Here is a 27,064-nt window from a genome sequence, read left to right on the forward strand (position 1 = left end):
CTAGTTGCTACCGGGGTCTTTCTTGCTTTCGACATTTTGTGCATGAACACCGAAGAAGTATCAGACACACTAAACAAATAGAAATGTATAGCACCCCTTTAAACAAATGTACTGGCCTTCAATAAACGTCCTTTGACCTAACAAAGAATTACCACAGTCTCCTCCAGGACTCGGTCCACACAGAAAGGATCGTTACAGGGGGGGTGGCCCGTCCCGTCTCCTTTGGTCCCCTGAGGGCCACAGAGGGCCCGCCCTTGTCCCGGGCTTCTCCCGGCGCTGCCCGCGCGCGTCCCGCGATGCGGAGGAAGCCGCGGCCTTTTAGTGCGCCTCCGGGCGCGTGGACGGCGTCAGACGGGCGCTGGGGCGCCTGGGAAGTGTAGTCTCCCCGTTCTCCGGCCGCTGGGTGAAATGGCGGCAACGAGGGAGACCCGATGCACAGAGAGCCCAGGAGCAGCTGCAGCAGGGCAGGCGTTCAAATGCGCCAGCAGCAGGGACCCAACAAACAGCCTCAGGTCAGTTTCAAAGATTACCCGCTCCCCCGAGGGAGCCGCGGCCTTTTAGTGCGCCTCCGGGCGCGTGGACGGCGTCAGACGGGCGCTGGGGCGCCTGGGAAGTGTAGTCTCCCCGTTCTCCGGGCGCTGGGTGGAATGGCGGCAACGAGGGAGACCCGATGCACAGAGAGCCCAGGAGCAGCTGCAGCAGGGCAGGCGTTCAAATGCGCCAGCAGCAGGGACCCAACAAACAGCCTCAGGTCAGTTTCAAAGATTACCCGCTCCCCCGAGGGAGCCGCGGCCTTTTAGTGCGCCTCCGGGCGCGTGGACGGCGTCAGATGGGCGCTGGGGCGCCTGGGAAGTGTAGTCTCCCCGTTCTCCGGCCGCTGGGTGGAATGGCGGCAACGAGGGAGACCCGATGCACAGAGAGCCCAGGAGCAGCTGCAGCAGGGCAGGCGTTCAAATGCGCCAGCAGCAGGGACCCAACAAACAGCCTCAGGTCAGTTTCAAAGATTACCCCGGGAGGATATTAATGGAACATAAGGAGTCTACAGCCTCCCCACAAGAACTCTGACTTAAGGCGCAGTCCTCGCCTTCTGCTTGTAAACATGGTCTGCATGTCGCTACATTATACGTTAAAGGATTTTTCCTTTCTTTTCTTTGCGCACAGAGTGTATTTCTGACCCTGTCTTATCAATCAAGCTCTTTTTGGCCCTCTAGGCTGTTCGAACCAAAGCGGTAAGCTACAACCCTATTAAAATCACGGCTCCTTAGCTATCCTTTATTGTAGACAGATTCCTAGAACTTCTTTACGATTCCTTTAATTGCTGCACATTGTTTATTACACACTCACACGTGCATCACTCTTTACAGTGGCGGTAGGGTATTTAGTAATTCTAAAGCATAGCACAGCTTGGGGAGAAAATGGAAGAAATGGCATTTGTTGCCATTGTTGATATTTGCTTTGCAGGCAGCTGACTCCAGCATATTAAGATACAGCACTGCTTTGCCTCATTTTGTAACTTTGCACAACACTTACATATCTTTCACATACTCTCAAACACCGCTCACCCAGCACACTCCCCCACCATTTACTCTGCACAGTTACCCTGACATTTCGCTGGCAGTCAGATACTGCTCACCCACCGCTCACACAGTGCAGACTCTGCACTCACACACCATTGACATACCTCCCACCCAGCACTCACATTCCTCTCACCCTCCACCCACACCTCTTACCTTGAACTCAAACCGCTCCTCTTGCAATTTTACTATTCACATACCGCTCACCCTATACTTGCACACCTCTCACCTTATACAGGGTAACATCTCTCACCCTGGACACACACACAATTCTCATTCTGCACTAAACACACATCAATCACCATGTATTGAGGCACGCTCACCCTGCACTCAGACACTTATCAACCTTCATTCATGCACCACTCACCCGGCACAGAGAGCACTCACACCATACACTGCTCCCACACCTCTTAACTTATTATTAATCCCATAGGCAAAACCTAATGCATTTACAAATGCTTATTTGTTTAGGTCTGGAGTTAGTCAAGACCTTTTCATTTTACTAAAGTTACATTTACAAAGTATTTAACTATAGGGCCTCTCAGTCAGTCCTCTTCATCCATTGGTCTCTTATTGTGTCATTCACATTGTCTACTTCACACTACAGCATACACGACGGGAGGTGGGTCAGAACCCTTCAGCCATTGGATAACTTCACTGTGAGTGAAGGCATTTTATCTGTTCACAAGGAGCACATCCACACACAAAGTAGTTTCAGTAAGTGCCAGGGACTACTATGGCAATGTGTGCTTTTTGAGGCCGAAACAATTTTTTTTCTTTTAGCCAGCTTCACCGACAAAGTTTTGCAAAAACCATGACAAAACAAGCACTTACAAAGACAAAAGGCTGGCGGCCAAACTAGACCTATTGATTTTGCCAATGGATGTTTTATAATAAATGTAGAAGAGCCTCCCTCATTGATGACGAAACAATTAGGTTAGCAGTTCTAAATCTGTATAATGTAAATCCTAGGGGCCAAAATACTGGATTTTCTTTGGAAAAAATGATTAGGAATCTTACTTGGCCAAGGGGCACGATCAGACCATCAGATCTTGAATATGATAAAATATACCTCACCACCTTGACCGAATTATCAAAATACATCACAACCAGATCGAATTTAACAGCTTTTTGCTCCATGATAGAGCGTACTTTCACCTCGGGGATGGTGCAATGAATACCTTTTCCTGGCATAAACATGAACTGCCTCGACTTGGGCTATCACTTTCCTTCTGTTCCTTTATAAAAAATGCCCCCATTGACCTGGTGTCAGATGATGATGATTCACCTCACACTTTCTCCAAACAGACACGGCTAAGCAAAAATGACTTACAGTTGACAAGAAGCTCATTAGTAGTGAAACTACCACAGAAGTAAATTTAGGGGCCGCTTTTTAAGAGAAGAGCCTGCTGAGGCACGACAGGACACACAATGGACCAGAACACCACCCTCCACTTCCTCTAGCTGAAACAGAGGGGGCCGTGGCCCTTGCAGAACACAGCGACAACCACACACTGGTGTTTCACACAGGAAGACATCTATAATCCCTACCACACAGTGGCGGCTGCTCGCATTGCTTAGTGGTGAGGTGGAGGGCGGGAGGAAAACAATTTAAATTATTAAAATTGCACTTACCTGCTGCTGCGACGACTACCGCCTTGCTCCTCTTTTCCGATCCTCAACTTCGCTGCACACTGCTCAGGCTCTAAGTTGCCAATCCAGGCGCTTCATTCATTCTGTGAATAGCATTCCGAGCATGAGAGAAGTGCTGGGATTGGTCTGAACGGCCTGGTTTGCCTGTGGTGTTTCTCCAACCCGTCTGTGCAACACAGGTGGGTTGGAGAAACCTAAGTGTGCATGTCTGTTTGGGTGCCCTAAGAAGCCAGCCAAACTGACATGCATACTTCGAAGTGCCCACCACTCCTCCCCCTGCCATGCCTGTCACACAGGATTGCCTGACTCGCATCGGCTTTCAGACAGGCAAAAAGTAAATCATATTAAAATGCTTTTAATATAATTTTATTTTTCATATTTTAGCTGGGGGGCGGTGCTCCTCCGCCATTACGGAGGAGCTGCCCCTGATGCCACACTACAACTACTGCAAATTAGCAGGGCAGCATGGCTCCCATAGTAATCACCATTTCCTCCTAAAGCAAAACTGATGCCCCTGCCACGCTGCCCAACCGCTAGCTAGCCAGGGCAACCTAAAACAAAGCAGAAACACGAACCTGATACAGTTGGGCCTCAAAAAGGTAAATGACAAAAATATCAGAGAGAGAGAAGAAAAAAATTAAGAGAAACAGAGCAAGCATCTCTGAATGAGACACAAAGAAGGTCTCTCAGTGGGCTTGGAGATAGGGCTATAGAGAAGGGGTGAAGCTTCAAGGGAAAAGAAAGAGAAGGAAGGCACACTGGAAGCATGGGGAAAAAAGCATTCTACCAACTATACATTAGAGGGTAATCTGTCTCATTGGAGGCACACCGCCTCTCGCATGTCAATACAGTAACGAGGATGATAGATGAGGATGTAATGTGATTATGTAAATGGTTAACAAGAATCAAACAAAACATAAGGAGCTATATGATCATTAATAGTGTGACAAGAATGAAGTTACAATGTGAATGATCTGTTAAGGGTGCGTCGTCCAGGGATTGTGGAAAAAAGCATTTGCCAGGTTGTCTGGTCTGTCGTATTCCATGTGTGAAAAGTAATGTGGTGTGGTGTGGTTGATCGATTCTAGGGTGATCTGCAGCATGGCAAGGCACATAGTGTTTCTGAAACATGAAAGGAACAGAGGTTTCGTGAACTAGACTGGGCAAGTAAGAGGAAGGGCAAATTCAACTACCATAGAAACAAGGAAATGTAGGACCCTGAGTACTCCAAGACGGTTTAAAGACTATAAAACAATTGGATTTTTTAGCGTTTATTTTTTATTTCATTTGGGTTCTTTGTAAAGTGTAACTAAGCACGCTAAGGGCGCATCAGAGGCCTTTAAGGTCATTGAGGACACCAGGGTTATAAAGTGTTCTTATATAATATTTCAAAAGTTATATTTCTTAGGTGCTTACTGCCTCTAGCAATGAATTGTAGGGTGCAGAACATGTTCTGGCTTTCGTAGGTTTTTCTGAAATCAATTAGCCTAAGGAAGCTTGAAAGTTTTTTTGTTATATCTCCTATTACAACTATTAAAGGCATTTATTTGTGTTGGAAGCTATAGGTGAATGTGAATCTGGCGGTGTGTGCTTTTATATGGGTATATAAGCAACACGAGGGCCAACCCATACAACCAGAGCAGACCCCAGGAAACTAAGTAGACAAAATACAAAACGGTCTAATGGGTACAATTCTTCCAAAGATCTACTGAACCACTGGTACCTGATCCACTAAGGGTGTGGTAGTATATCAATCAATGAACTGATAGGCCCACAATATACTGCTAATGTGTTGTATTATTTTACATCCTGAAATCTAAAAATCATTGTAGACAGAGCAAGGTGCAAAAAGTGCTCAGTGCAAAACAACATTTAGATCAGAAAGAAATAAGGTTCCTGCACTGGGACTCAGTGGACAGGTGTCCACTGAATCTGCACACATTAGCAGCATGTTGTTGGCCTACTACTTCATGTATTGATTTACTGCCACACCCTTAGTGATCAGGTGCCAGAGAGGCGGTAGATCTTTGGGAGAATTGTGCCCATGCGACTGTTGTTTTCCTTGTTTGTATGGGGACCCTTCATCTTCTCCTGGTGTAACGTTTCTTGTGAGTAAATTATAAACTGGGATTAACTGAATTCCATTTGCTTTCGTGCGTGTAGGACCCGCTAAGGCTGGTGCCTCTATGGGTGGCTTTCTAGTCATTTTCAACTCTCTTCTAAGTGCTTGAATCGTCTGCAAAGGTAGGAGTTCAGTCCCAGAATGTAAAAGTTAATCTCGTGCACACATGTTGAAGAGGGTAAAAACTAGATGCGACAAATCCATTGTTACTCTTTTTGGCGAAGGGCTGGAAACATGAATAGAAAGAACACCACCCAGTGACGCAAGGAGCAGAGACGCAGAAGCTGCTTATATGTCGGAAAGGAAGCCCCTGGGTGAGCTGCAATCCTCGGATACATACTGCACTGTGGGCCGGTATCTGCAGCAGCTGAGGTATTTCTGGGTCCTACTTAATGAGAAGATAATTGAAAAATGGGACTGTGCTGAAAGTGCAACACCGGGCGGCCAAAGGACAATCGAAACCAAGGCTCCCACCCACAGCAGCTGGATAGAAATTAAGATTTGCTTTCCTCGGCATGCAGAGCAACTTGGGTCTTGTTATTAGGACAGTACGACACATTTTTACTTTAAATATCACCTCTGAATGAAAAGTATGCAATGGAGAGTGTAACAAACAATATGATTTTTAGACTAGTGGGGAGAGAGAATCCAGACTCCCGCCACTGTATCCTCTTTAAATAGCAAAACAGCTATTAATGGGCCATATCCCCAGGACACCCAGGGGGAGCGCGTGCCTGTGATTAATTCCGCTGCCCACAAGCTGCATGTTCTATTAAAAAAACAGCTGAAAGTGCATTTATACCGCAGAAACGAAAACTATGCAACTCCTGAAGTTTTAAATTTGATAGTGCGTTTTTGTGAATTCAGCTCATCACAACTGACAGCTTCAAATCACATGAAAAAAATGATTTGCAATTTTGCTTTTTATGGGGGTGGCATGTAGCCGTTACTCACAGCATTCATCAACATCTAGCAACATTAAAAATTGGCATGATATAAAGTGTACAACCATTTAGTTAGCTCAGTGGGCTAAGTGCCAGGCTATAAAATTGCAGTTCAAGCATTCGAAACGTGACAGGGCTTAATCAGACTTTCATTCTTCAGCAGTTGATAGACACTTTTAAGTTGGTCAATAATAACACTGGCAGACGTTACGTTTTGCGTCGGATCTGCGCATGCGTTCGTTCATGAGTAATGTTAGTACAGTTGAAGTGTCTGATCATGGTAAGGGTCATCACATTGTTATCTTCATACATATTACAGAACGTTTATCATGTTTTCCCCTCAGCCAGACAAAAAGACCCATGTTTCATTGAGTGGTCTGCAAATAAGCTTTAGATACAATAACACCTTTGTTTAGCAAACTGTTTGCATCCTAGAAATCCTAGTAGATCAAAAAAAATGTTTTTGGGTTTTAAACAAATGACTGCAGTGTTTGAGGCGGGGGCAAGAGATGCGGAGGGGGGCGAGCAGTATGCGACCTAAACAATGAATGGGCCCTTCATGGGACTACTCCTCAGGGGTAGTAAGCGCTCTATAAATGCAATTACAATGAGCCGCTGGCAGGCCCATTCCGGACACACCTCAGCCAGGACCGAGAAGGGAAATGCCTGTGCCTTAAGTGTCATGCAGGACGAACAAGAGAGAACAAAGACAGGAGGCGTAAACATGAATTTGCACCACGGAGGTACATTTAGAGCTGCAGGGACAATGAGAATACTCCTTTGTATGGTCATAGCTAGCTCAGGAGGCATCCTGTGTCACCAGCTCCCTGTCCTCTTGGTAAACACACTCTTCATGCCTCTCGGTGCATAACACTCCGCCTCGCACCTTATCTCAAAAGTCAGATACGCCTCCAGTTTGTGCCTTGTAGAACAAACCACGCAGTCACCAATACAAGAGCTCAATCGCCGATAACCAGACTATCAGGATGCCATTAGAATGTAGCCCGTTCCTGCCATTAGAGTCATCCTCCATCAGTCTACGCCATATTTATAAAGCCACATAATTCACGCACCACAGTCTGGTGGATGCAAGTGTAATTTCACTACAGAACTCTCCTGATCACCACGTAATGATAATGATGAACAGTGATGAATTTGTTTTCCAATTGTTTTTTTTTTTATTTTTAGTCTCTGAATCCGAGGTCATCAGCACAATTCTGTTAGCTAACGCTTTAGGTTTCTCTAGAGATATCTGTCCGGCTAAAATAATGAAACAGCCTGCTCATTTCATAGTGTCAGATTTTGTTTTTATATTCAAATAATCACTTTGTGAAGGAAAAGTACAGGATGCTTGGAAAGCTGGGTTGGTATATGTTAGACCTGGCATCTTTTGGCGTGGTTACCCCTGACTTTGTGCCTCTACCTCCTGTATTTTTTGATGCTATGCTGGATGTCGTTTTTACTGGTATAGATGCTTTGGGCACTTTGCCACTGCTGATCAGTGCTCCCTAGGGAAATTGTGATGTAATTGGCTATACATGTTTGGCATATTTGTTCTACCTGCAAGGCCCTAGTAAAGTGCACTGAGAGTGCCAGGGATGGTAGTACAAATGCTACTAGTGGGCTGCAGCACTGATTGTGCCACCCACAGAAGTAGCACTAAAATGATGTCTTAGGCCTGCTTGCAGTGCCTATGTGCAGTCCAGGACTGCCATGTCGACCTGGCCAGTGCACCCACTGACCAGGCCTTATCCTTCCCTTTCTGTACATGTCAGGTATCCCTATGGTGGCCCTAGGTACCCCCCTGGGCTGGGTGCAGTGTATCTGAAAGGTAGGGCATGTACTGAGGTGTGTAACATGCCCTGGTAGTGAATTACAGCCATTTTCGTTTTTCACTGCTGAGAGGCTATCTTGCCCATAGGACAGAATGGGGGAGGCTGTTTACATGCCTATCTTCACCTAAAGGCAAGATAGAAAATCCAAGTTTGGTATCTTTGTGTTCAGAATTTAATTATACATCTTTTTAGAAAGATGTTTTTTAAATTCACTGTGTGAGAATAGCACTTTTTAGGTCTCGCCTTGCTATCGCGTAAGCGATCGCAAAGCGAGACTATTGTAAAAGGGCTTTTCAAAGTGCTCCCAAAAGCGGATTGCATGGCTAGCACGCACACAATCACGCGCATCGTGCCATGCACTCCGCTTTTGGGAGCACTTCAAAGGGTCCGCTCCCCCGCCAAGCGCGCGCGCCACGCTCCGCCGGGCTTGTTTGGTATTTGCAGCACTTTCACAATGGAGCCACACCCCCCACTCGTGGGACGGGCCGCACAGCACACCCAAATGTTTTTTTTTCAGTTATCGATTTTTTTTTAAATTTGCAGTGTGCCATGCTCGCATTAACTTCGACAATGCCGTACACTTATTTTACATCCTGCCCCACACAGCACTCGAGACGCCGGCTTCAACAATGGCGGGCGCTTTTAGTTTTTTATTGCAGCGCACCACGCGCGCTCTTACTTTAAAAATGGCGACTCGTCGTATTCAACTTGTTTTTTCCTTGCTCCGATCCGACAGCAAGCGCTGCTGCTTCTTCTCAACTTCCCGCCAAGACACCCTCGAACCCTCAGGTGAGCGCTCATACGTCACCACCTATCCCAAGACGTAACTGCTATTTGCACCTAAACCACCCCCCCAAAAAAAAACAAATAACAAGCATGTGGCACCTATTCTGTGAAATGCGGAACACTCCTTTATCGTCCCTTTAGTATGCTATGGAACTAGTCCTAAACACATGTGCCCTCCTCTCTGCCGGCCATTGACCGCGAGGGTCTCTGACGTCCTTCCCAGCCTGAGGGTGTTTTGCTGGCAGTGTCCCTTTCGCACCAGGCCCTACGCGGCGCCGGCGCCACCTGACTTGTAAGTCGTGTTCCCAGCTGGTTTTACTCAGGGTCTCAAACGGCGCTGGAGGTCTGGGGAGCATCACGCAACAGCACTGACGTCAGAGCGTGCACTGCGCGTTAGCACTACATGTGGTTAGCGCCGGAAGCAGCTGCTGCGCCGCACTGCCTTAGTTACATAAATCCCTATGGCAAATGTGGTTCCCGTCCTCTTCCCAGCACTACCCCGCCCACTCCAAACAACAGGATCCTTGTCCATCCCTCCTTCCCTTCCGAGGGCTGTCTCTGCGAGAGAACTTTTCACTGGGATGGGCTTGTCTACCAGGGTGACTTTTAGCTTGTCACGATTTTTCGTCCAGAAACAAATTATATGCTTTTAGTATCATGCAGGGCATAGTCATTAATAGCGCAACAGGTTCAGTGGCACCGGGGCCTTAGCGGTTCACAGAAATCAAATTATGGAAATATGGTTGTATGTTACTCGTAATCCCCACTCGTCCCAATTATTACTTATGGGGTTATCCCACCTATCTGAGACAGGAACCAACCGGATATGGGAAAAATAAAATCCCACCCACACAGCTGGGTGTCATAAAAAGCTTACTTTCACAGCATCCTCGTACCATAACAATCCTAAATGAAGACCATGAATGTCAAGGGAGGGAGAGTGGGCTGTAATGACTCAGATGAGACTCAGAGCGATGAATATTGCTGGTAATTAACCATCACATGTCCTTGTCCCAGTCATTACTTCAGAAACATACCAAAGTAACAATAAGCATAATCAATGATAACAAGTATAGATATATATATTTTTTATTTTGGAGTTTTACATCGCGTGAATTTGACCCGGAGGTAGCAGAGCGCTTTACATGAGTACTAGTTCCGTTGCAGACGATTACATTCATTTGGTTAGGCACGGGGAGATTAAGTGATTTGCCCAGACTCACAGGATAAGCGTCCCTGCCGAGACTTCAACCCGGTTCCCCGCTTCGAGGTTGACCGCTCTAGCCTTAGACCACATTCTCTGCTTGATATTAGTTATCAATGTGCATCCAGTGATTTATTGACCAATGAAGTAATAAAGATGTCCAGTACCGAGGTGTAGATTAAGATAAAATGGTTTATTAAGTAGCTTCAATGAAGAGCCCCAGCCCTTACTCCAACTGACACTCACAGACACCAAACATTCCAATGCATCACCTTGCACCAACATTCCACAAAGTACACTCATACTGGCTGAGCAGCAGGTATAACACATTTCCCCTTTTTACATAACAAAGCAATAATGCGAATGACAGAATGAAATAACGCAAACTGATGAAGAACAAAAAGGCATGCATGGAAACATATTAGAGTAAAGATAATATAATATATCATAAACCTAAAAACCCATGCATATAAAGGCAATAAATAAAATAACAACCACATTGCGAATACCAGATGAGTCTATCGCAAACTCAGAAAGAGATAAAACAATATTGCGAATGCCAGAGAACTATATCGCAATGTGCATTTATGAAGCCTCCATTTTGCTTTATGTTTTGAATTAGTTATGTTAGTGCGGGGGTGACTGTGAGAGTGTAGGTCGCCTGTTATTTTATTTTTTCAGCTTTTTGTGTTTTCTGCTGTACAGCTTTAGTGTTTGTTTTCATTTGGCTGTATTTCATGCTAGTCTGGCCTATTGGTGTGTTATGTGGCATCTGGGATGTGAGGCGGTGTAGATTGCGGTGTTGTCTATTGTTGTATTGAAAGGGGAGAGATGTGATAGTGTCTCCTTTATGATTTAGTGCTTTTATATGTGTAAGTCTCTTATGTTTGTATCTTTTTTTCAGTGATTTTACATGCATGGTCTCTTATGCATTGCATCTAATTGGTTTCCATGCATTCTTTATCAGATAGTGATATGTCCATCTGTCATTCGCTTAATTGTCATTCTTTTATTGATTGCGTCTAATATGTTACTTTTCTCTTGTTGTGTAATTTCGCTTGATTGTCATTCGTTTATTGATTGCATCTAATACGTTGCTTTCCTCTTGTGTAATTGTGAGATATTCAATGGGCAGTCACAATGTTTGTGTTTCCTGTAAAGAAGGGAGATGTTATACCTTCTGCTCGACCAGTGTAGGTGTGGTGTGGAATGTTGGTGCATGGAGTGTTGGATGTCTGTGAGAGTCAGTTGAAAGTTGGACTGAGCAGCAGGGAGGCTGCTCCTCGTGGGGTTCTTCACCATAACTACTCAATAAACCATATTACCTAATCTACACCTGGACTACTGTCCACATCCACTCAGAACCTAACTCCCATGAAGGCTCTATTCATCTAAGACCTCGGTTCGTTGAAAAGTAATCCATGTTTCTCCAAACATTTGCAAATTGTCTTCAACCCTTCCAAAGTAATGTCCTTGCAGCATGACTGGCTCCATATCCACCACTGGCCGCTTATTTTATATTTATTCAGCGCCACTTTAGGTTGCATATTGTCTTTCTCTGCCTAAAAAAGCCTGCTAGATCTGGGAAAGATTCGACAAAAGCCCAGGCTCTTTGTTATCTCAGTAATGTGATAATTACTCCGTTAATTCGGAGCGAGGAAAGACCTCTTTCTGTGTCCCCAGGCAAATGGCTGCGCCAGGATCTTCCGCAACGGGAGGAGGGAATCAGGCATTCCAATGGCAGGCTGCTTTGATCTGACTGACAGGAAGTGAGATGAAGGGGGAGATGTTTCCCTTTGAAAACCTCTCCCTAGCCATATTGCTTGTTGTGGAAAACATGACACGAGGCAACAAAATACAGCAAGCAATTCTAGGAGGCATTACATGTCATATACATGGATGGTACAAGCATTTGCAATGCAATAGTTCTCGCTTTTGCTCAATTTTAAGATATTGCCATTGTTCATGCCAATGCCTTTTTAATCTATTTTATAAAACAAACACATAAAGTCATGCCATTATCATTTACAATGCCAATTGCTAGTATTGCATTATTAATAGCAATGCTAACTGCTCACACTTTCCTAATGCGAGACCTATTGCATTGCAAATGCTTGTTAGAAAGTAGCTATTCTCCTGTTTAACCTTCCTGTGTGCCTGTGTGCAGATTGGCTGACTGGTGTCATGTGATGGGCTAGGTGGCTCCAGGAGTCTGGATGAGTCAGCAGCAGGGTGAATAGGGAGATCTGCTCTAGATGGGTGGTAGGAGTAGTCCCTGGGTTTGAATAGGGCTGCCTCTGCCAGCACAATGCCGGCTCCACCCCCTGCTGGCCAGGCTGAGGACTCTGCTTCTGCCAGCACAATGAAGGCTCCACCTCCTGCTGAGCGTCTAACGACCCTGCCCCTCACTCTGAAAGGAACCAGGTGCTCCAGGGCAGAGCACAACCAGGAACCGGTTTGAGCAGGGGAATCCCCCACTAAAACAAGGAGAGACAAAGACTTGGAGGGGTATAAGAAGAGGACCCAGACACCTAAACTTTAGATCACTGTGGAACTAAGAAGGAACCTCTGCCAAGGAGAAAGCTGAAAAGAACTGAAGAGGAGAAGACTGCCTGCTTGCTGTTTTGCTTTGCTGCCAAGGAGAGGGGAAGGACTTTGCTGTGTCCCCTTCTTTTGATTCTGATCTCCAAGGGCCTGAGAAGAGCTGGCTCCCTGTTAAGAAGTCCCAGGAACAAAGGGACTTCACTACCAGCTCTCCTGGAACTCTGCTGAAGGAGTTCTGACCTGCCTTGGAGTGCCTGCCTAGTCTTGGGGCCTCAGGAGGTCGTTTTGCTGTGTTTGGGAGCTGGGAAGCAGAAGTGTGAACAAGAGTAACTGGTACCCATCGCATCATCCGTTTGCGAGTCGCAGAATCGAGTGTGCGAGGAGAATTTCATTGCGTCGTCATCGCAGCACCCGGAGTCCCCGCATCGCCGAGTGCGTCGAGCATCGTCCCGGTGCGTGAAGATTCCTGACTGCGAGGGTCGTCGCAGAACCAGTTGAGGGCCGCACCACTGCCGGTGCGTGAAAGTATCCAGTCGCTGCGTGTGTCGACGCAGAGTCCCGTCCTGCGACGCATCGAGGGTTGCGGCGCCAGAAGTCAACGCTGCGCCTCGCATCGCGCCGCACCGAAGATCGTCGCATCGTACCTGTGCGTGAAGCTTCCCCCTAAGAAACCTACGCAACGAAAGCCAAAGTCATCGCATCCTCCCCCTACAGATCGGATCCGGCGCATCCACCTCTGCTGCGTGAAGCAGGGCTGCTTCAAAGCCTCCCCAAGGTCTCAGGAGTATCGCATCGCCTTTGCCATCTTCATTGTTATAGCTTTTGGGAACCTTATCGCAACTACAGGTACTGTTGGGCACGAGAGTGTCGCATTTTGTGCATTGCGAGTCGCATTGTGCAGGACACTGATTTTTACATCCTGGAGTACTTTCTACAAACTCTTGAACTATCTTTAAAGTAACCTTTTTAATTGTATGTTGGTTTTTCTGTAGTATTTGGTCTTGTGAAGTTTTTAGTAAAGATACCTTATTTTTCTAAAACTGGTGTGGAGTAAATCTGTGGTGTTTTCACTGTGTTACTGTGAGTGTTAGTACAAATACTTTACACATTGCTTTGATAGCCTAGACTGCTCAGGCCAAGCTACCTGTTATCTTAACAGTGTATCCCCCTTTCCCTGACTAGAAGCAAGGGTCCCTACTCTACTTGGACAGTGGTACCTACCCTGCCAACTAGAGACCCCCAGATCTAACAGTATACCTTCTACTGAAGAAGCCTCTCCTTCTCACGATGATGTGTACCAGCTCCAAGCCTTCATTGAGGAGACAAGCTTGTTAACGCCCGCTGCAGGGTGGTTTACGGTGCAGCCACAGTAAGGAATGGGTGGTCACTTCATGCTCTGGATGATTTACATATGCTGGCAGATCAAGGAAAGGTTGGGGCTTTGATCTCGTGTGACCTCTCTGCAGCATTTGACATCATAGATCACTTGATTGTTCTACAAAGTGGTAATCCTTGGGATTCCAAGATCAGACCCTTGCGTGGTTTAACTCCTGCTGTCTGGCCATCAACAATTATCTCCCTGTCAGAATCTTCTGCAACCAACTTGGTAAATTGGGGTGTATCGCAGGAATCACTTCCATCTCCTCTGCATTTTTAACATTTATATTGCTCCCTCGCTTGGGCCAGTGAAAACATGGAGGAATTTTTTTTTATGAATGCTGTGGATATGCAAGTTTTATTTAAACTCTATTCCAAGCCTGATTATTCAGTTATGGTTGCCAACAATCTTCTCTTTATCGGGCGCTGGATGACCATATCTTTTCTAAAGCTTATTCCAGACAACACATTGGTGGCAATAACTAGGATTCATTCAGAGCAGTGCTTCCCAAATGTTTTAGAACTGCACCCCAATTTTTAGAAAGACAATCTTTCGCAACCCACCTACCTTTAATAGACATGAGGCAGGGAATTTCTTTTTAATGTAACTAAAACACTGTGCGGTAGCAAACTGTCATTTACAAACAGCATATTTTGCATTGAAATGGGCACTATATTTACAAAGAAACAGTGTTATTAATAACACTATATTGCACACAAATTATGTAGGGAAATCGGATTTCAGTGAATATTTATAATTTGTTCTTCACCAAGCAACCTGTCTTTCTTTTGATCCTATTAAAATCTTTGTTACCATCATCGTTCTGAATAACCAAAAAATGTGCTTCATTTTTGCTTTCCTAACTGCTAAATAAGCACAGTTAATTTACACGTAATTACAATTTGTTGTCTCTCTCTTACAAAAAAAACGACATCCTACAGCCTTTCCTTTCACACTCCTTGTACCCCCCAAAGTTTGTCACATAATTCACGTTACTTTTCTTTCTCTGGCTGCAAAGTGAGAGGAGTTTGTAAACACCAATCTCCTATGTTAAAAAAAAAAAAAGTGTCAGAAGACCTAGCCTGACAATTGACTTCTGTCTTTGAAGCACAGAAAATGTGACAAGATAAATGTGGAATTTAAAGGCATCTTTATTTATTGTTTGGACTTTCGAGACCCATCAGAAATTGCCTCACAACCCACAATTTGGGAAACACTGATCTAGAGAAATGTGCAGGACACTATGGGCATTATGGGCGCAGATCCCTCACATGTTGTTCCAGTGAAAAAAACATGGATCTTTTTAGAGGTCATTCTTACCTTACTGCCTCAAATAATAAGGCTGCCAACTCTTGTTTCCGGCACTTCTTCGGAAGAAAATCCTGCTTTTTATCCAGACAAAGGTTCACAAACAAGCCACTATTCTCATTCAGTCCTGGCTTGACCATGCCAACTCTTGTTACTTGGCATTGCCCAAGAAGTGAATTGGAAGACTAATGCTGATTTAAAATATGTCACACTATTGCCAAAGTAACTTCAAGCGAGCATATTACAACTGTCTTGAAGTAGTTTCACTGGCTCGCGTTAGCTCAAAGAATTCAAAGCCATTGTTCACAAGGTCATCTATGGAGGTAATTCTCTATTTTTGGCCAGTGCTTAATTTGAACCGGTGGTTTCCAGTGCTCGGCACCGTCACTTAATCACCAACACCGGTGCTTGAGACCCAGTTAAGGACACATTAATTTATGATAGGCATATGGGGTATTAAGTGATTCACCCAGAATTACAGGATGTTGGGCCGATGCCAACACTCGAACCTGGTTCCCCAGCTCCGAAGTCGACAGCTCTGGGCATTATGCCACATCCCCCCCGCACCTCCCCCTCCCCACTGTTGGTTCTGTGTTAGGTAGCGCTAAAAGGAGAAGTGGGCTGATCAAAACTGCCTCTTGACTAGAGCCAACAGCACTTTTTTTTTTTTTTTTTTTACAAATTAACTACTGTTTTTAGTCAACAAATTTCACATTCACTCCCTGGTTACATGCCCGTCAAACACATTTCACTTCGCTTTTTTGTGTGCAGCAGCAAAATAATGGAATTTACTGCTAATTGAACTCTGAATCCAACCCTATTTGGTTTGGTTTAAAAAGGAATTAGAAACTTTAATGTACTAACTTGCTTTTAATTTGCATTAGTATCAGTTAGTGACATCAGAGTCTAACCAGCATCAACAAGCTTCGGTGATTGCGCGTTCCAGAAACACTGCGAAGATAAATTTACTGAAAACCTTATGTCAGCCTACACTGATGTACCACCCATAAATTCTATGAATCACTACTGCTCTCCGTACATGAATCCGGGGAGCATAGTCGTTTTGTTAGTTCCATCCTCTTCATTTGTAATCCAAAAAAGAATTATTTTGTAGTTCTAGTGTACCCAACATTGCCATTTCAGCTCTCTTCCAGATGCTCATAATCTCAAGTACATCTCCTTTATTCTGGCTCTCCTATTTATGTATTCTTTCTCTGCATTTGCTATGTGACATTAATCCATCCACTTGGCTCACCAATACTATTCACCGTCCATGTCTATTTTTAGTCCACATGCTTTCTTTCTCCATTGTGGCACTTACGCAATGTTTTCCAACAGTTCCCTTTATTACTAAGCTGAATCCCTTGATGTCTGAACCCTCTAAATATGTCTTAGTCCACTTCCATATGTGCTCAAGCATCTCCCTTATACCTATGCAATTTCATTTCTAGGATTACTATCAAAGCAGAATGGATCAATTCACATTTTCACTCAATTACAAGTCTTTCTATCATTCACATTACTGTATTTTCTTTTTCGATTCTGATTCATGTAACATATGATTGGGTCACATCATGTTATGTTCATGGCCACCAACCGTTATGTGTAAAATGTTTAATCAGCATCGGCATATATTGTACCAGTAATTTATCTACTTGCATTGTTAAACAAGGAACAATTTTATTATGCCACTTTCAATCATTTTATAACATATAATCACTGCCATCCAGGAAAATCAGAGTCCCATTTTTGTTTTTTAATCCAGTGACCTGATATGTTCTTAAACATTTATTAATGTAAGTACATAATCTACAATTGACGTAAATATTTCCTTTCAGCTTTGTAATTTAGTCTTTGCATAATTTGAGCCAGTGGTTGCAGGTGGGGCCCAATGGCAATCAATCAATCAATCAATACAGGCTTTATTCGATTTAAAATTAAAAATCGTAAAAGCAAACATATTAAGAAGAACAATAAAAGTTCCAGCACAATTAACAAATATACTACATCAGTAATATAGAAAAATGAAAAATATGTTTTTAAATGACAAAGGACGAATCATGACATGCATATCAACCATCTAAGATGTCTTGGACAGGCCATAATACTAAAATTGATTTCAACCATTTACTCATTTTGTGAATTAAGTGGTTAGACATTTCCTAGCCCGCAGCACACTCTTTAAAGAGCCTGCCACTGAACCAATGCAGTAACAATTTTCCAACATCTGAAGATATACCAGGGCAGGACGGCATTGCCTCCATCTTCCTTCTTTTAATACAGGAATTAGCCATCTGCGCCTTTCATTATTGTAAAACGTACAAAATAAAATTGCATGTATTGTGGTTTGTGATGAAATGTTATCACACGGACAGCAGCAAAGTTCCCTTGACCAGTCGTTGATGTCAGGGTGAGTAATAAGGCGATGAAAAGTCCCAAATCTGAATCTTGTAAGCAGGTATCTATCAAAACCCCCTGCGACACATAATAGGTATGGTTGAATTTTGCTGGTAACGGTGATTATTTGGTGGTTGACCACCATAATTTTGTTCAATTCAAGTCCTAGTCTGATCTCTTCTAGATGTGTCATACAGATCTTTTTAAGATCCTTTCGATTGATGGAAGTCATATTTTCCGGTAGGGTAAAAAACTCTGGGCGTCCAATATCATGTAGGAATTTTTTTACATATCTGAGCCAAGATATTTTGCCCATATTATCCAACCTCATGGCATCCATTATTATTTCTCTGTTGAGGCCAGTGCTGTCCGAAGTCCAAATTCTATGCCACTGCAAAATCGGTTGAGTCTTTATTAAATCAGAAATATAGGCTACGCCTAGCTCGCTGTGGCAATTAAAAACTGGGACATTAGCTGGGACGCCCAGGATGAACCTTAAAAAGCCATTTACAATACTTTGAATGGACGTACACTCATGAAAGCCCCAGATGGCTGTCCCGTAAGTAGCTGTACTTACACATTTTGCTTGGTAGATTTTTAATAGCATTTCGGGCGGCCTTTTCCCCAGTTTTTTTGAAAAGTTTATGAGGGCCGCAGTGGACTTCATAAAAAGTAAGCTCCTAGCCTTAACTGCTGCAGTCCATGAACCGGTTCTATTAAAAAGAACACCCAGATAGCTAAACAGATTGGTAGTTTCCACCCGCCTACCACCCGCCTGGTAGTTCATTTTTGGGGACCGGCACTCGTTTTTCCTCATTAAACTTTTACCCAGAACAAGAGAGAAAAAAACGCAATGGTGAAAGAGGAGGAAAAGAAAAACGGTAAAACCATGTCAAAGGGAGAAAGCAGAGATGAAAAAGAACCTAAATGAGTAAGATAAAGGGGCAGGGACTGTCTGGTGGTGGATGAAAGAGACATGAGTTGAAGCATGACAATGCAGCCTTGGTATCCAGCATACAGACATTCAACAGCGCCGGCTGCGGGCTTCTAAGGAAACCTCAGGGCCCCAGCACCTATACTTTTACAAATTATGCACTGCATTGAGTCCTTTTCATTGCAAAGTGTGCAATCTCCTTGTGCAGAAATACTTTGTCTGCAACATTAGTTCTCTTGATCTATGTCAGTACCTTGATACTTGTACCATCTCTAATAACTGTAACCTTATTTCATTTAGGCAATTTTTTTTCTACAAAATGTCCTGCAACCAGTGCCATGCTATGTTTCTCACATGTGACTTTAATGATCAGACGTGCACCTTTGCTTTTATATTTGTTTTGCCAACATAATCATATCTATCAGGAAAGTTTACTAGATCGATCTAGTTTTCTGAGTCACAGGTTACAAACTGTTTTAACTTGATCTCTCTCCTCTCGTAGGATAGTACACAAGTGACCTTTTATCACATCAGAAATTTGTGTACAATTTAAAAAGGGATATATCCTATTCTTTTGTGTTTTCATGTAAGATGGTTGTCTCTCTGCCAATATCAACAAGTCCTTGATATTTTTCCCCTATTGTAGGCAAACCATCTTTCACTTGTAAATATTTTTTCCAAGACGACGCTTATGTCAGTTTCCAAAACCAAAACATAGTGTATAATGATAGATTTGCATTTCGTGTAATTACGAATAATTTAATGTAATTTTTTTAAATTCCATAATTACATGAAATCAATTAGGCTAATTTGACACACCCTATGTTATGTTATGTTAATTGCATTACTTGAAGGCACAGTTACCCGAGGGTGTCCTGGCGCTGGCTGCTATCTGTCCTAATGTTAAGGACCAATTTGACTTGAGACAAGCAGCAGGCTGAAAGCCACTTCCATGACTAAATATCAAGTACTAAATTAAAGCAGTCTTGGGGCTCACATGGAATGGTGCTGGCGGTCTGCTGTCAGTATTCTAGTTTTTTTGCCCTCTGCTGCGCCCTCAGGGCAGCACTTTCTGCCATTCAAAGTTACTACTTTTCAACTACTCCTAAGTCAGTATTTTTACCTTTTCACTTCGACCATTCTTCTAAGTTTCTACTTTCAGACTGGGCAAAGGTCATTGAAAGAGGCACTGTGGCACTATTGTGCTGACATATATCAAAGCATAGGGAATCGGGCACAGTGTCTTCAACTACCAGGATCTTCGTGTTGGTAATATAAATGCAGAGGAAGCTCTTCTTCACACAGTAGTACACGTTGCCCAAGCACAAAGTGATGCTGGGTGGGTTCTCTGGTGCGTTCTTAAAGAGAAAGTGATCTTCAGTTCACCTGGTATTGCTCAAGAGGAGATACGCCGAAAGGGTGTATGTAGATACGAAAAAAAAAACTAAACTAGAGGGACGACCCCCTGAGGAATGCTGCAGGATACTTCGAATAATTTATTTCTGACATTTCGACTGCAGTTGGCTAGAAAAGCTTGGGCTCACTAAAGCACAAATCTGAGTGACAGGTGTTAAAACCTTATCAGCAGGATTAAATGGTCGACCATGTCATGTGTAGTCGGTGATTAAGGAGTATAGGTGCAGTGCTGTTAACCTCATGCAGGGATTATGGGAACTCTTCCCTCATACTGCCCGAGAGGGGGCTCCTTAAAGAGGAGAATACAGACAATGGGTTGGGCTGGAGGTGGTTTACTTATCATTATTTTTTAATCTGTCTTGTCATCTTCTCCCTGGTAAGGAAAAGGAGGTTGGACATGGGCCGCTCACTGACCACATTTTTGGGTCAGTGTATGATTTTGTTTTTTCAGAAGCGGGGTTATGATGTGGTGGGTCAAAGGCGCAGGCACTATACCACAAGAAGGGAGGTCTTGATCAAGTTAGTTGCGTCTGCCAAGAGTGGGAAGAGCTGTTTGAGGCATGTGGCAAGCAAGTCTAGTTGATCAATTCAGCCCTGGATCATGACAGTGTGAGTGAAATGTGCATGAAACCGCACTTTGTCTTACCTGGAATGCATTCATGCAGCGTAGAGAGGCTGGCAAAGATCTATTGCTTGTAGACAACAGGAGCAGTAATTCCAAGCAGGTGTGCGATGGGAATGTTAAAGAGTGAACACCAGTGTCATTTCCCCATGCCTTTGCAAGCCTACAAGTCAAAGAGTTATATTAGTACTAAAGTCCACTAACCCTTATTTAAAAAACATTGAGCAAAGTAGCCAGGTAAGAGTGACAGCTCGATACAGACATACAACATCCTCTTGATCAAAATGACAATTAGGTTCTAAGCAGCACACAACTTCAACAGGTTGAGCAGGTTGAATGGTATCTTGACCACAATTATACACATCATTTGAGGCATAACTTAGTGATCTCTATTAATGTTCATCTGACTGCACTTCACTTCTAGTTTCGCTCTCTTGCTACAGACACCTACAGAGGCTGGTAGCAGACAGCCTTGCAATCAATACTTTAACATGTACTTTGAAAGGGCTTAGTGTCTGCACACTTGCCTGCTCCCGATCCAATGACTTTCCCCTTATTCTTGTGTTTTCCTATCTTAGAAATATCTGGGATTCACTCTTGTTTTTGACTGGGTGAGTGTATGATTTCACTGCTGACCTCAGGTAATGATGTTTCCTTCTGTTATTTTCTCTCTCTCCCCCTCCTCCTCTCTCTCCCTCTGGGTTATTTCCTTCTCCCCACTCTGCCTCTGCCTTTCAAATCCAAGCATTCCTCTGTTCGTGTGGTTCCTCTCTCCAACCCTGATCTCAAGCCTTGCAGCAGCTCAGTGTCCCTCTATCTCCACCCCCTGTATCTCTTTCTCATGCCCACTGGTTGCTCGCCTCCACTATAGGCTTCACCAATGATTGTAAAATTATGCTACAATGACATAGCCAGTAGGGGCGACCAGCCATATCGGGAAGTTATCTTTTATACTTCCAAGACAACTTTCATGTTGCACACAGTGGAAACATGGCGCCCTTCTTAGAAGCATTGAACACAACACTGAGAGGTGACTGGGCTCATCTATTGGCTTTGATAATGCTGGCACCACATTGGCAAAACCAATGCTGCAAACAACAAGCATTGGCAAAGCAAACCCTACTAACTTTGCCAATGCTCGTTATACCTGGCTCCCTGAAATAAGAATGACAATTGATTGCAGAAGTAAAAAACAGTATCAAAAATGTAGAGCAAGCTATGCCTCCAGCTATTATGTTTTTATGAAGGTGCCACATTTGAGGGAGGTTTATCGAGAGACACAAAACATGCTGTTATCACACTTATTTGAGAAAAGTATAACCCTGAAGCCGCCTGTCACTTCTACTGCCCCATTTCTTTCCTAAACATAGAGACCAAGATACTGGCAAATGTTACCGCAAGGTGATTGCTGTTAATAGTGCTATCTGAGATTCACCCAGACCAGTCAAGCTTCTTACCTTGCAGGTGTACACGATTAAACCTTTAGAGGCTATATTACTGTTTCAAATGAGCATATAAGCTTTTGCCATACGGTAGATACTCGACTGATAGCGGTTCTTGAAATTCAATTGGGTCTCGGCCCACAGTTGGCCTTCTTAGGTATTTGGGGTGAAGTGGACGTCACACGACCTAAAAAACTCTCTTTAAGTATGATGATTGTGCTTACAGAAATCACACAAAATTGGGGTAACACGTTGACACAAACCATGGAGAGCTGGGCAAGGGAAACAGACCAGTGCATAGGATCTCAGAAGTTCATTTTGCGGGACAAGTTTGCTTCATAAAATGGAAAAATATCTGGGCTCCAAGAAAGATACATAACATGAGAGGGACAAGAGAGAGAGGAATAAGAATTGGAGAAGGCGGGCTGGGCCTTGCTTATCTTGTGACCGAGCACTGTGTGGAACCCTGTGTGATGAAGTTACATCTGCTTCTATAGGCATATGTGGTGGAGTGTGACCCTGTGAGGCAACGCATACAGCTTATCCATACAGCCGTTTCCAGTTTACTCATCAAACGGTGTATGGAATAGAATATGCTTAAAAATAAAATAAAATGTATAAGCAAAACAGCAGCCAATAGATCATTTTGAGAAACTGCTCTGTCTGCAGGCATCTGCCTGGATCAAATTTAAGATTCTAATACTGGCAGCATGGTACCAGGACACTGTGGACTGAATATCGTCTGCCAAAATTATTATGAAACAATTTCGTTTACTAAAATATCAACCTACTAGAGTTATTAAAGAATATACACCCAATAGGATGCTACTTTAGTAAACGATATTTAGGAAAGAATTTTACATTTCTTACAACGATATTCAGACATAACCCACACCGATTCACAGCTTGCAATCACATACTTGCTAAACTCCACATAAAACACACACATATATGTGACTCAAGAAAAATGACAATGGCATTTTCCTATTTATGTTGCACAATGAAAATGTCATATATAATTGTGCTCTGACTTAGCTACGGTAACCCTCCCCCACAAAACTCACAGCAAACTTTGCACACAGGTGATTGCGTACCCTCACACAAACCTCGCAAAATGCAAAGGCTAAGTACCAAGAAGTGATGTGAGGTGTCATAAGTAGGCCTACCAGAAACGTCTATGGGGCCCGGTCACAAGTTTCATAAATGCCCCTCTGGTTTTATGATAGCATAAGTAAGCACCTGATTAAAAAAAGGCAATATGCTGGGACATATTTGAAGGCATCTCAGGCATACAGCTGATGTGACGTGGCTTATCATGAGTATTTCACAAAAGCCGACAGTACCTGCTTTTGTGGTTTTTAAATACATTTAACAGTGAAAGTCTGGAGCTTGGAAAAGAGCAGGCCAGGGGCAAACAGCTTCAGCTTTTCCAGCCTTGTGAAGGTCCTGGTCCAAGATGCATGTTGATACTATATAAAACACTACATAGAAGACTAGAAGTCTCCTATCTTAAGACAATATCTTATCAAACATTAATATGGAGCCTACGCACCCCCCGACCTCATGGTTTCAAATGTAACATCATTTGCATACTTTGTCTATAATCTTGAATCATTACTAATCACCAAGCTTGTTTTCAGTGCTCTGTTGCTCTCCAGCTAGGTCTGTGATCAGTAAGTTCCAGGCATTCATATTACACATAAATAAATAACGTATTAAGTATAATCTTGACCATGGCCAATTACGAAATTGAGAACTTCAACACACGTCAACTGCTTCGAAAAGCCTTCAGATGGATCCCCACAGAATCCAGGAAGACAGTCACCCATGCCCTCATCAGCAGCAGACTCCACTACAGCAACGCAGTGTACACCGGTGTCACCCAAAAAGTCCTCCAAAGACTCTAGAATGTCCAGAAAGCTGCAGCAAGACTAATCGTCAACATCCACCGTTGCATCCACATCACTCAAAACATCCGCGACCTCCACTGGCTCCTAGTCGACAGAATAATAACCTTCAAACTCCTCACCCGCGCATACAACGCTCTTCACAACGAATATAGCTTGCTACTACCCATGCTATTACATTGCGTTCTATTACAACGCGGTCGTTCCAACGACAGCGTTGTTAGAACGCTATACCTTTACATCGCAAGTCATTAGATCGACTTGCTGTAGGGCGTGCGCTGGACTTAGGAATAGTATAATTTACTATTCCAACTCCAGCGTGTGCAACAGTAGGGAAGGTGTTGGAATAGTAAATTATACTATTCCTTAGTTTAGTGCGCCCCCTACAGCAATTTTTCTAATGACTTGCAATGTAAAGGTATCGCGTACTAACAACGCGGTCGTTGTAACAAACGTGTTGTAAAAGCACCGCAATGTAATGGCAGGGTTGTAAACACTGTTTCCCTTCACAACACCAGACCTGCATACCTGAATCACCGCCTCACATTCCACGTACCCAACAGACAACTCTGCGCTGCCCAGCATTCCCAAGCTACTGTCCCACGTATTCGCAAGACCAGAACCGGAGGAATATCCTTCTCCTACCTCGTCTCCAAGACATAGAACACTCAGCCCATCCACCTCAGGAAATCACCCTCACTGATGCAATTCAGGAAGGACCTCAAGACCTGGCTCTTCGGATAAATTCAGCACTTAGTCTGATCCCGCCACCTCAAACACCACCCCCCCCAGTGCCTTGAGACCCTCACGGTGAGTAGAAGCGCTTTACAAACCCTGATTGATTGATTGACCTTACTGAGAGTAGGAAACACCACTCATACACCTCTCCCGATCGGATTACCATTGCTATAAATGTGGCAGCCTTCATCGCAAGCAGGGTGACAATTTGGTCAGGCAGCAGTCTATCCCAGCATTTACCTACAAGGATGCACACCCTTCTCTCCATGCTTTGTCCTCCCCCCAAGGGACTTTGGGACATGGCTCACATCGGGAAGGCAGACTAACCCCCCCTTCAGTTAAGTCCCGTAACCAGTATAGAAGTCACAAGAGTTGTTCCCAAGGTCGGTCAACATTACATTCCAAATCTTCAGGTAAGTCAATAAAAAAACACAAAAAATGCAGTTGTGACTTGGCACCTTCCTGCTACTCACATAGTCCTGAGAAGCGGCAAAGGAGTCCCCACGTCTCTTGATCTCGCTCCGAAATCAGAGCCTATCCTGCAAATTGTTTGAGCGCAATCAAGATTTTCCAAGGTCGTCTGCGACACCTAGACAGAACAAATAGTTCCACAAGGCCATGGTCCGACTCTATCCAATGGGACACGTTGACACGACCATATGAGCAAGGAGGTTTGGACATTCCAAACTTTGAGTTATATTACATGAGTGCGCAGGCGCACTTCGCTCACTACTGGTTCCACCACCTACCCCGCTACACCCCCCACGTCGCCACTGAACATTGGCTATCGGACCCAATCCCTTTGGATGGCGTTATACTCTCCAGAGTGGAGCCCGTGGAAGGGATCCTACCTCCGTAGACTGCACAAAAAATGCTTGGGCCCGTATCTTGGTATACACGGCAGCATCCAGTGTTTATTCCCCTCTTCTCCCGCTCACCTATCACCCTGATATGGCGTTGTTGCAAGAAGGTATTTTTAAAAATATGCACGCACACGGAACATTCATACTTGGGGGGGATCTCTACGTTAAGGGTAAATTCCGTACTCTTCAACAGTTGTGTCATGACCCCCCACCTTCTTCCATGGACACGTTTCTATACGCTCGCCTAAGACATGGGGTGAGAGCGTGCCACTCTACGTTCCCCTCTGAACCAGCCACTTTGATGCTTTACATCGCGTACTTCAGACAGATTCCGCTTGTCACTTAGTGTCTACACTTTACCACTCACTGTATGTAGATCACGACTACCCGCCTTGCGCTTCCTGGGCTAAGTGGGGGGTAGATCTAGGTCAGGAGTTAACTGACGAACAATGGACCTACTGTTGCCGACAGACCGAAAAGGTCTCTTCGAATAGTAGGCTGCGTATCATTCATTACAGATTTCTCCAACGCTATTATACTCCAGTGCGGCTACACAAACATGGCCTGCGTGACTCCGATAGCTGTGCTAGATGTCGGGCGGGACAGGCAGATTTCCTACATCTTGCATGGACGTGCCCTGGGGTGTATGACTACTGGCAACAAGTTCTCGAGGCCCTGGCTCCATGACTTCTACATCCATTCCCAGATCTCCACTCACTGCACTTCTAGGCTATACTGCACATATCCCTGTCAGGTACAGAAAATTTGTGTCCTTCTGCCTGGTATTGGCTAAGCGCCAGGTGGCCTGCAAATGGGGCCGCGGCCGTGCACCTAAATTTAAGGAGTGGCTAGGCGATATGATCCTTTGGCAAGAACAAATTTGTACGTATGCTGATTTGCTCCCCCGCTCCTCGCGATCCCGAGACATATGGGGCCCGCTGCAGACATATCTGTTAGACCACCCTGTCACTGCTGACTCATAAGCCCACACACTCGGTATATGGTCCGGATGTGCCCCTTTCTTTTTTACGCATTTGTAAAACCAGTCGTGTAAAAATCAACTCTGTCATGCTGCATGTGCCGAAATGTACAGAATGTTATGCCAACGCTAATTATAATACTGTCAAATGCTTGTGCTGTAACTTGTTGCTATTTGATATCTCTGCATTTGGAATGACAAAGTCCTTCATTTGATGATCAGAATTACTTCCTTGCTCATGATGATGATGTACTTTATTGTACTTGTGATAGAGTCACTTGTACCCTGCAGACGGTTGTTTAAATAAATAAAAAACGGCCATGGTCCGACTCGTCGAATCCTTACCGACCTCCTGTGATGTGCCGTCTGGCCCCAAGGAGCTAAGAGGCCCTCCATCTGGGGTACCGCCAGCAGGTTC

General features: G+C 44.2%; 1 protein-coding gene across 2 annotated transcripts in view; it reads right to left on the bottom strand.

Annotated features, from left to right (window-relative positions):
- The window catches only part of UBE3D (ubiquitin protein ligase E3D), a 1,075,540-nt gene that overhangs the window by 346,149 nt on the left and 702,327 nt on the right, over positions 1-27,064 (bottom strand). For both annotated transcript variants that reach the window (XM_085611020.1, XM_085611019.1), the window contains exon 9: positions 20,742-20,880. In XM_085611020.1, the coding sequence (XP_085467146.1) occupies positions 20,742-20,880 (139 nt within the window). The remainder of the gene's footprint in view (positions 1-20,741; positions 20,881-27,064) is intronic.

Source organism: Triturus cristatus, chromosome 6 (assembly GCF_964204655.1).
Source record: "Triturus cristatus chromosome 6, aTriCri1.1, whole genome shotgun sequence".
Classification (NCBI taxonomy): domain Eukaryota; kingdom Metazoa; phylum Chordata; class Amphibia; order Caudata; family Salamandridae; genus Triturus; species Triturus cristatus.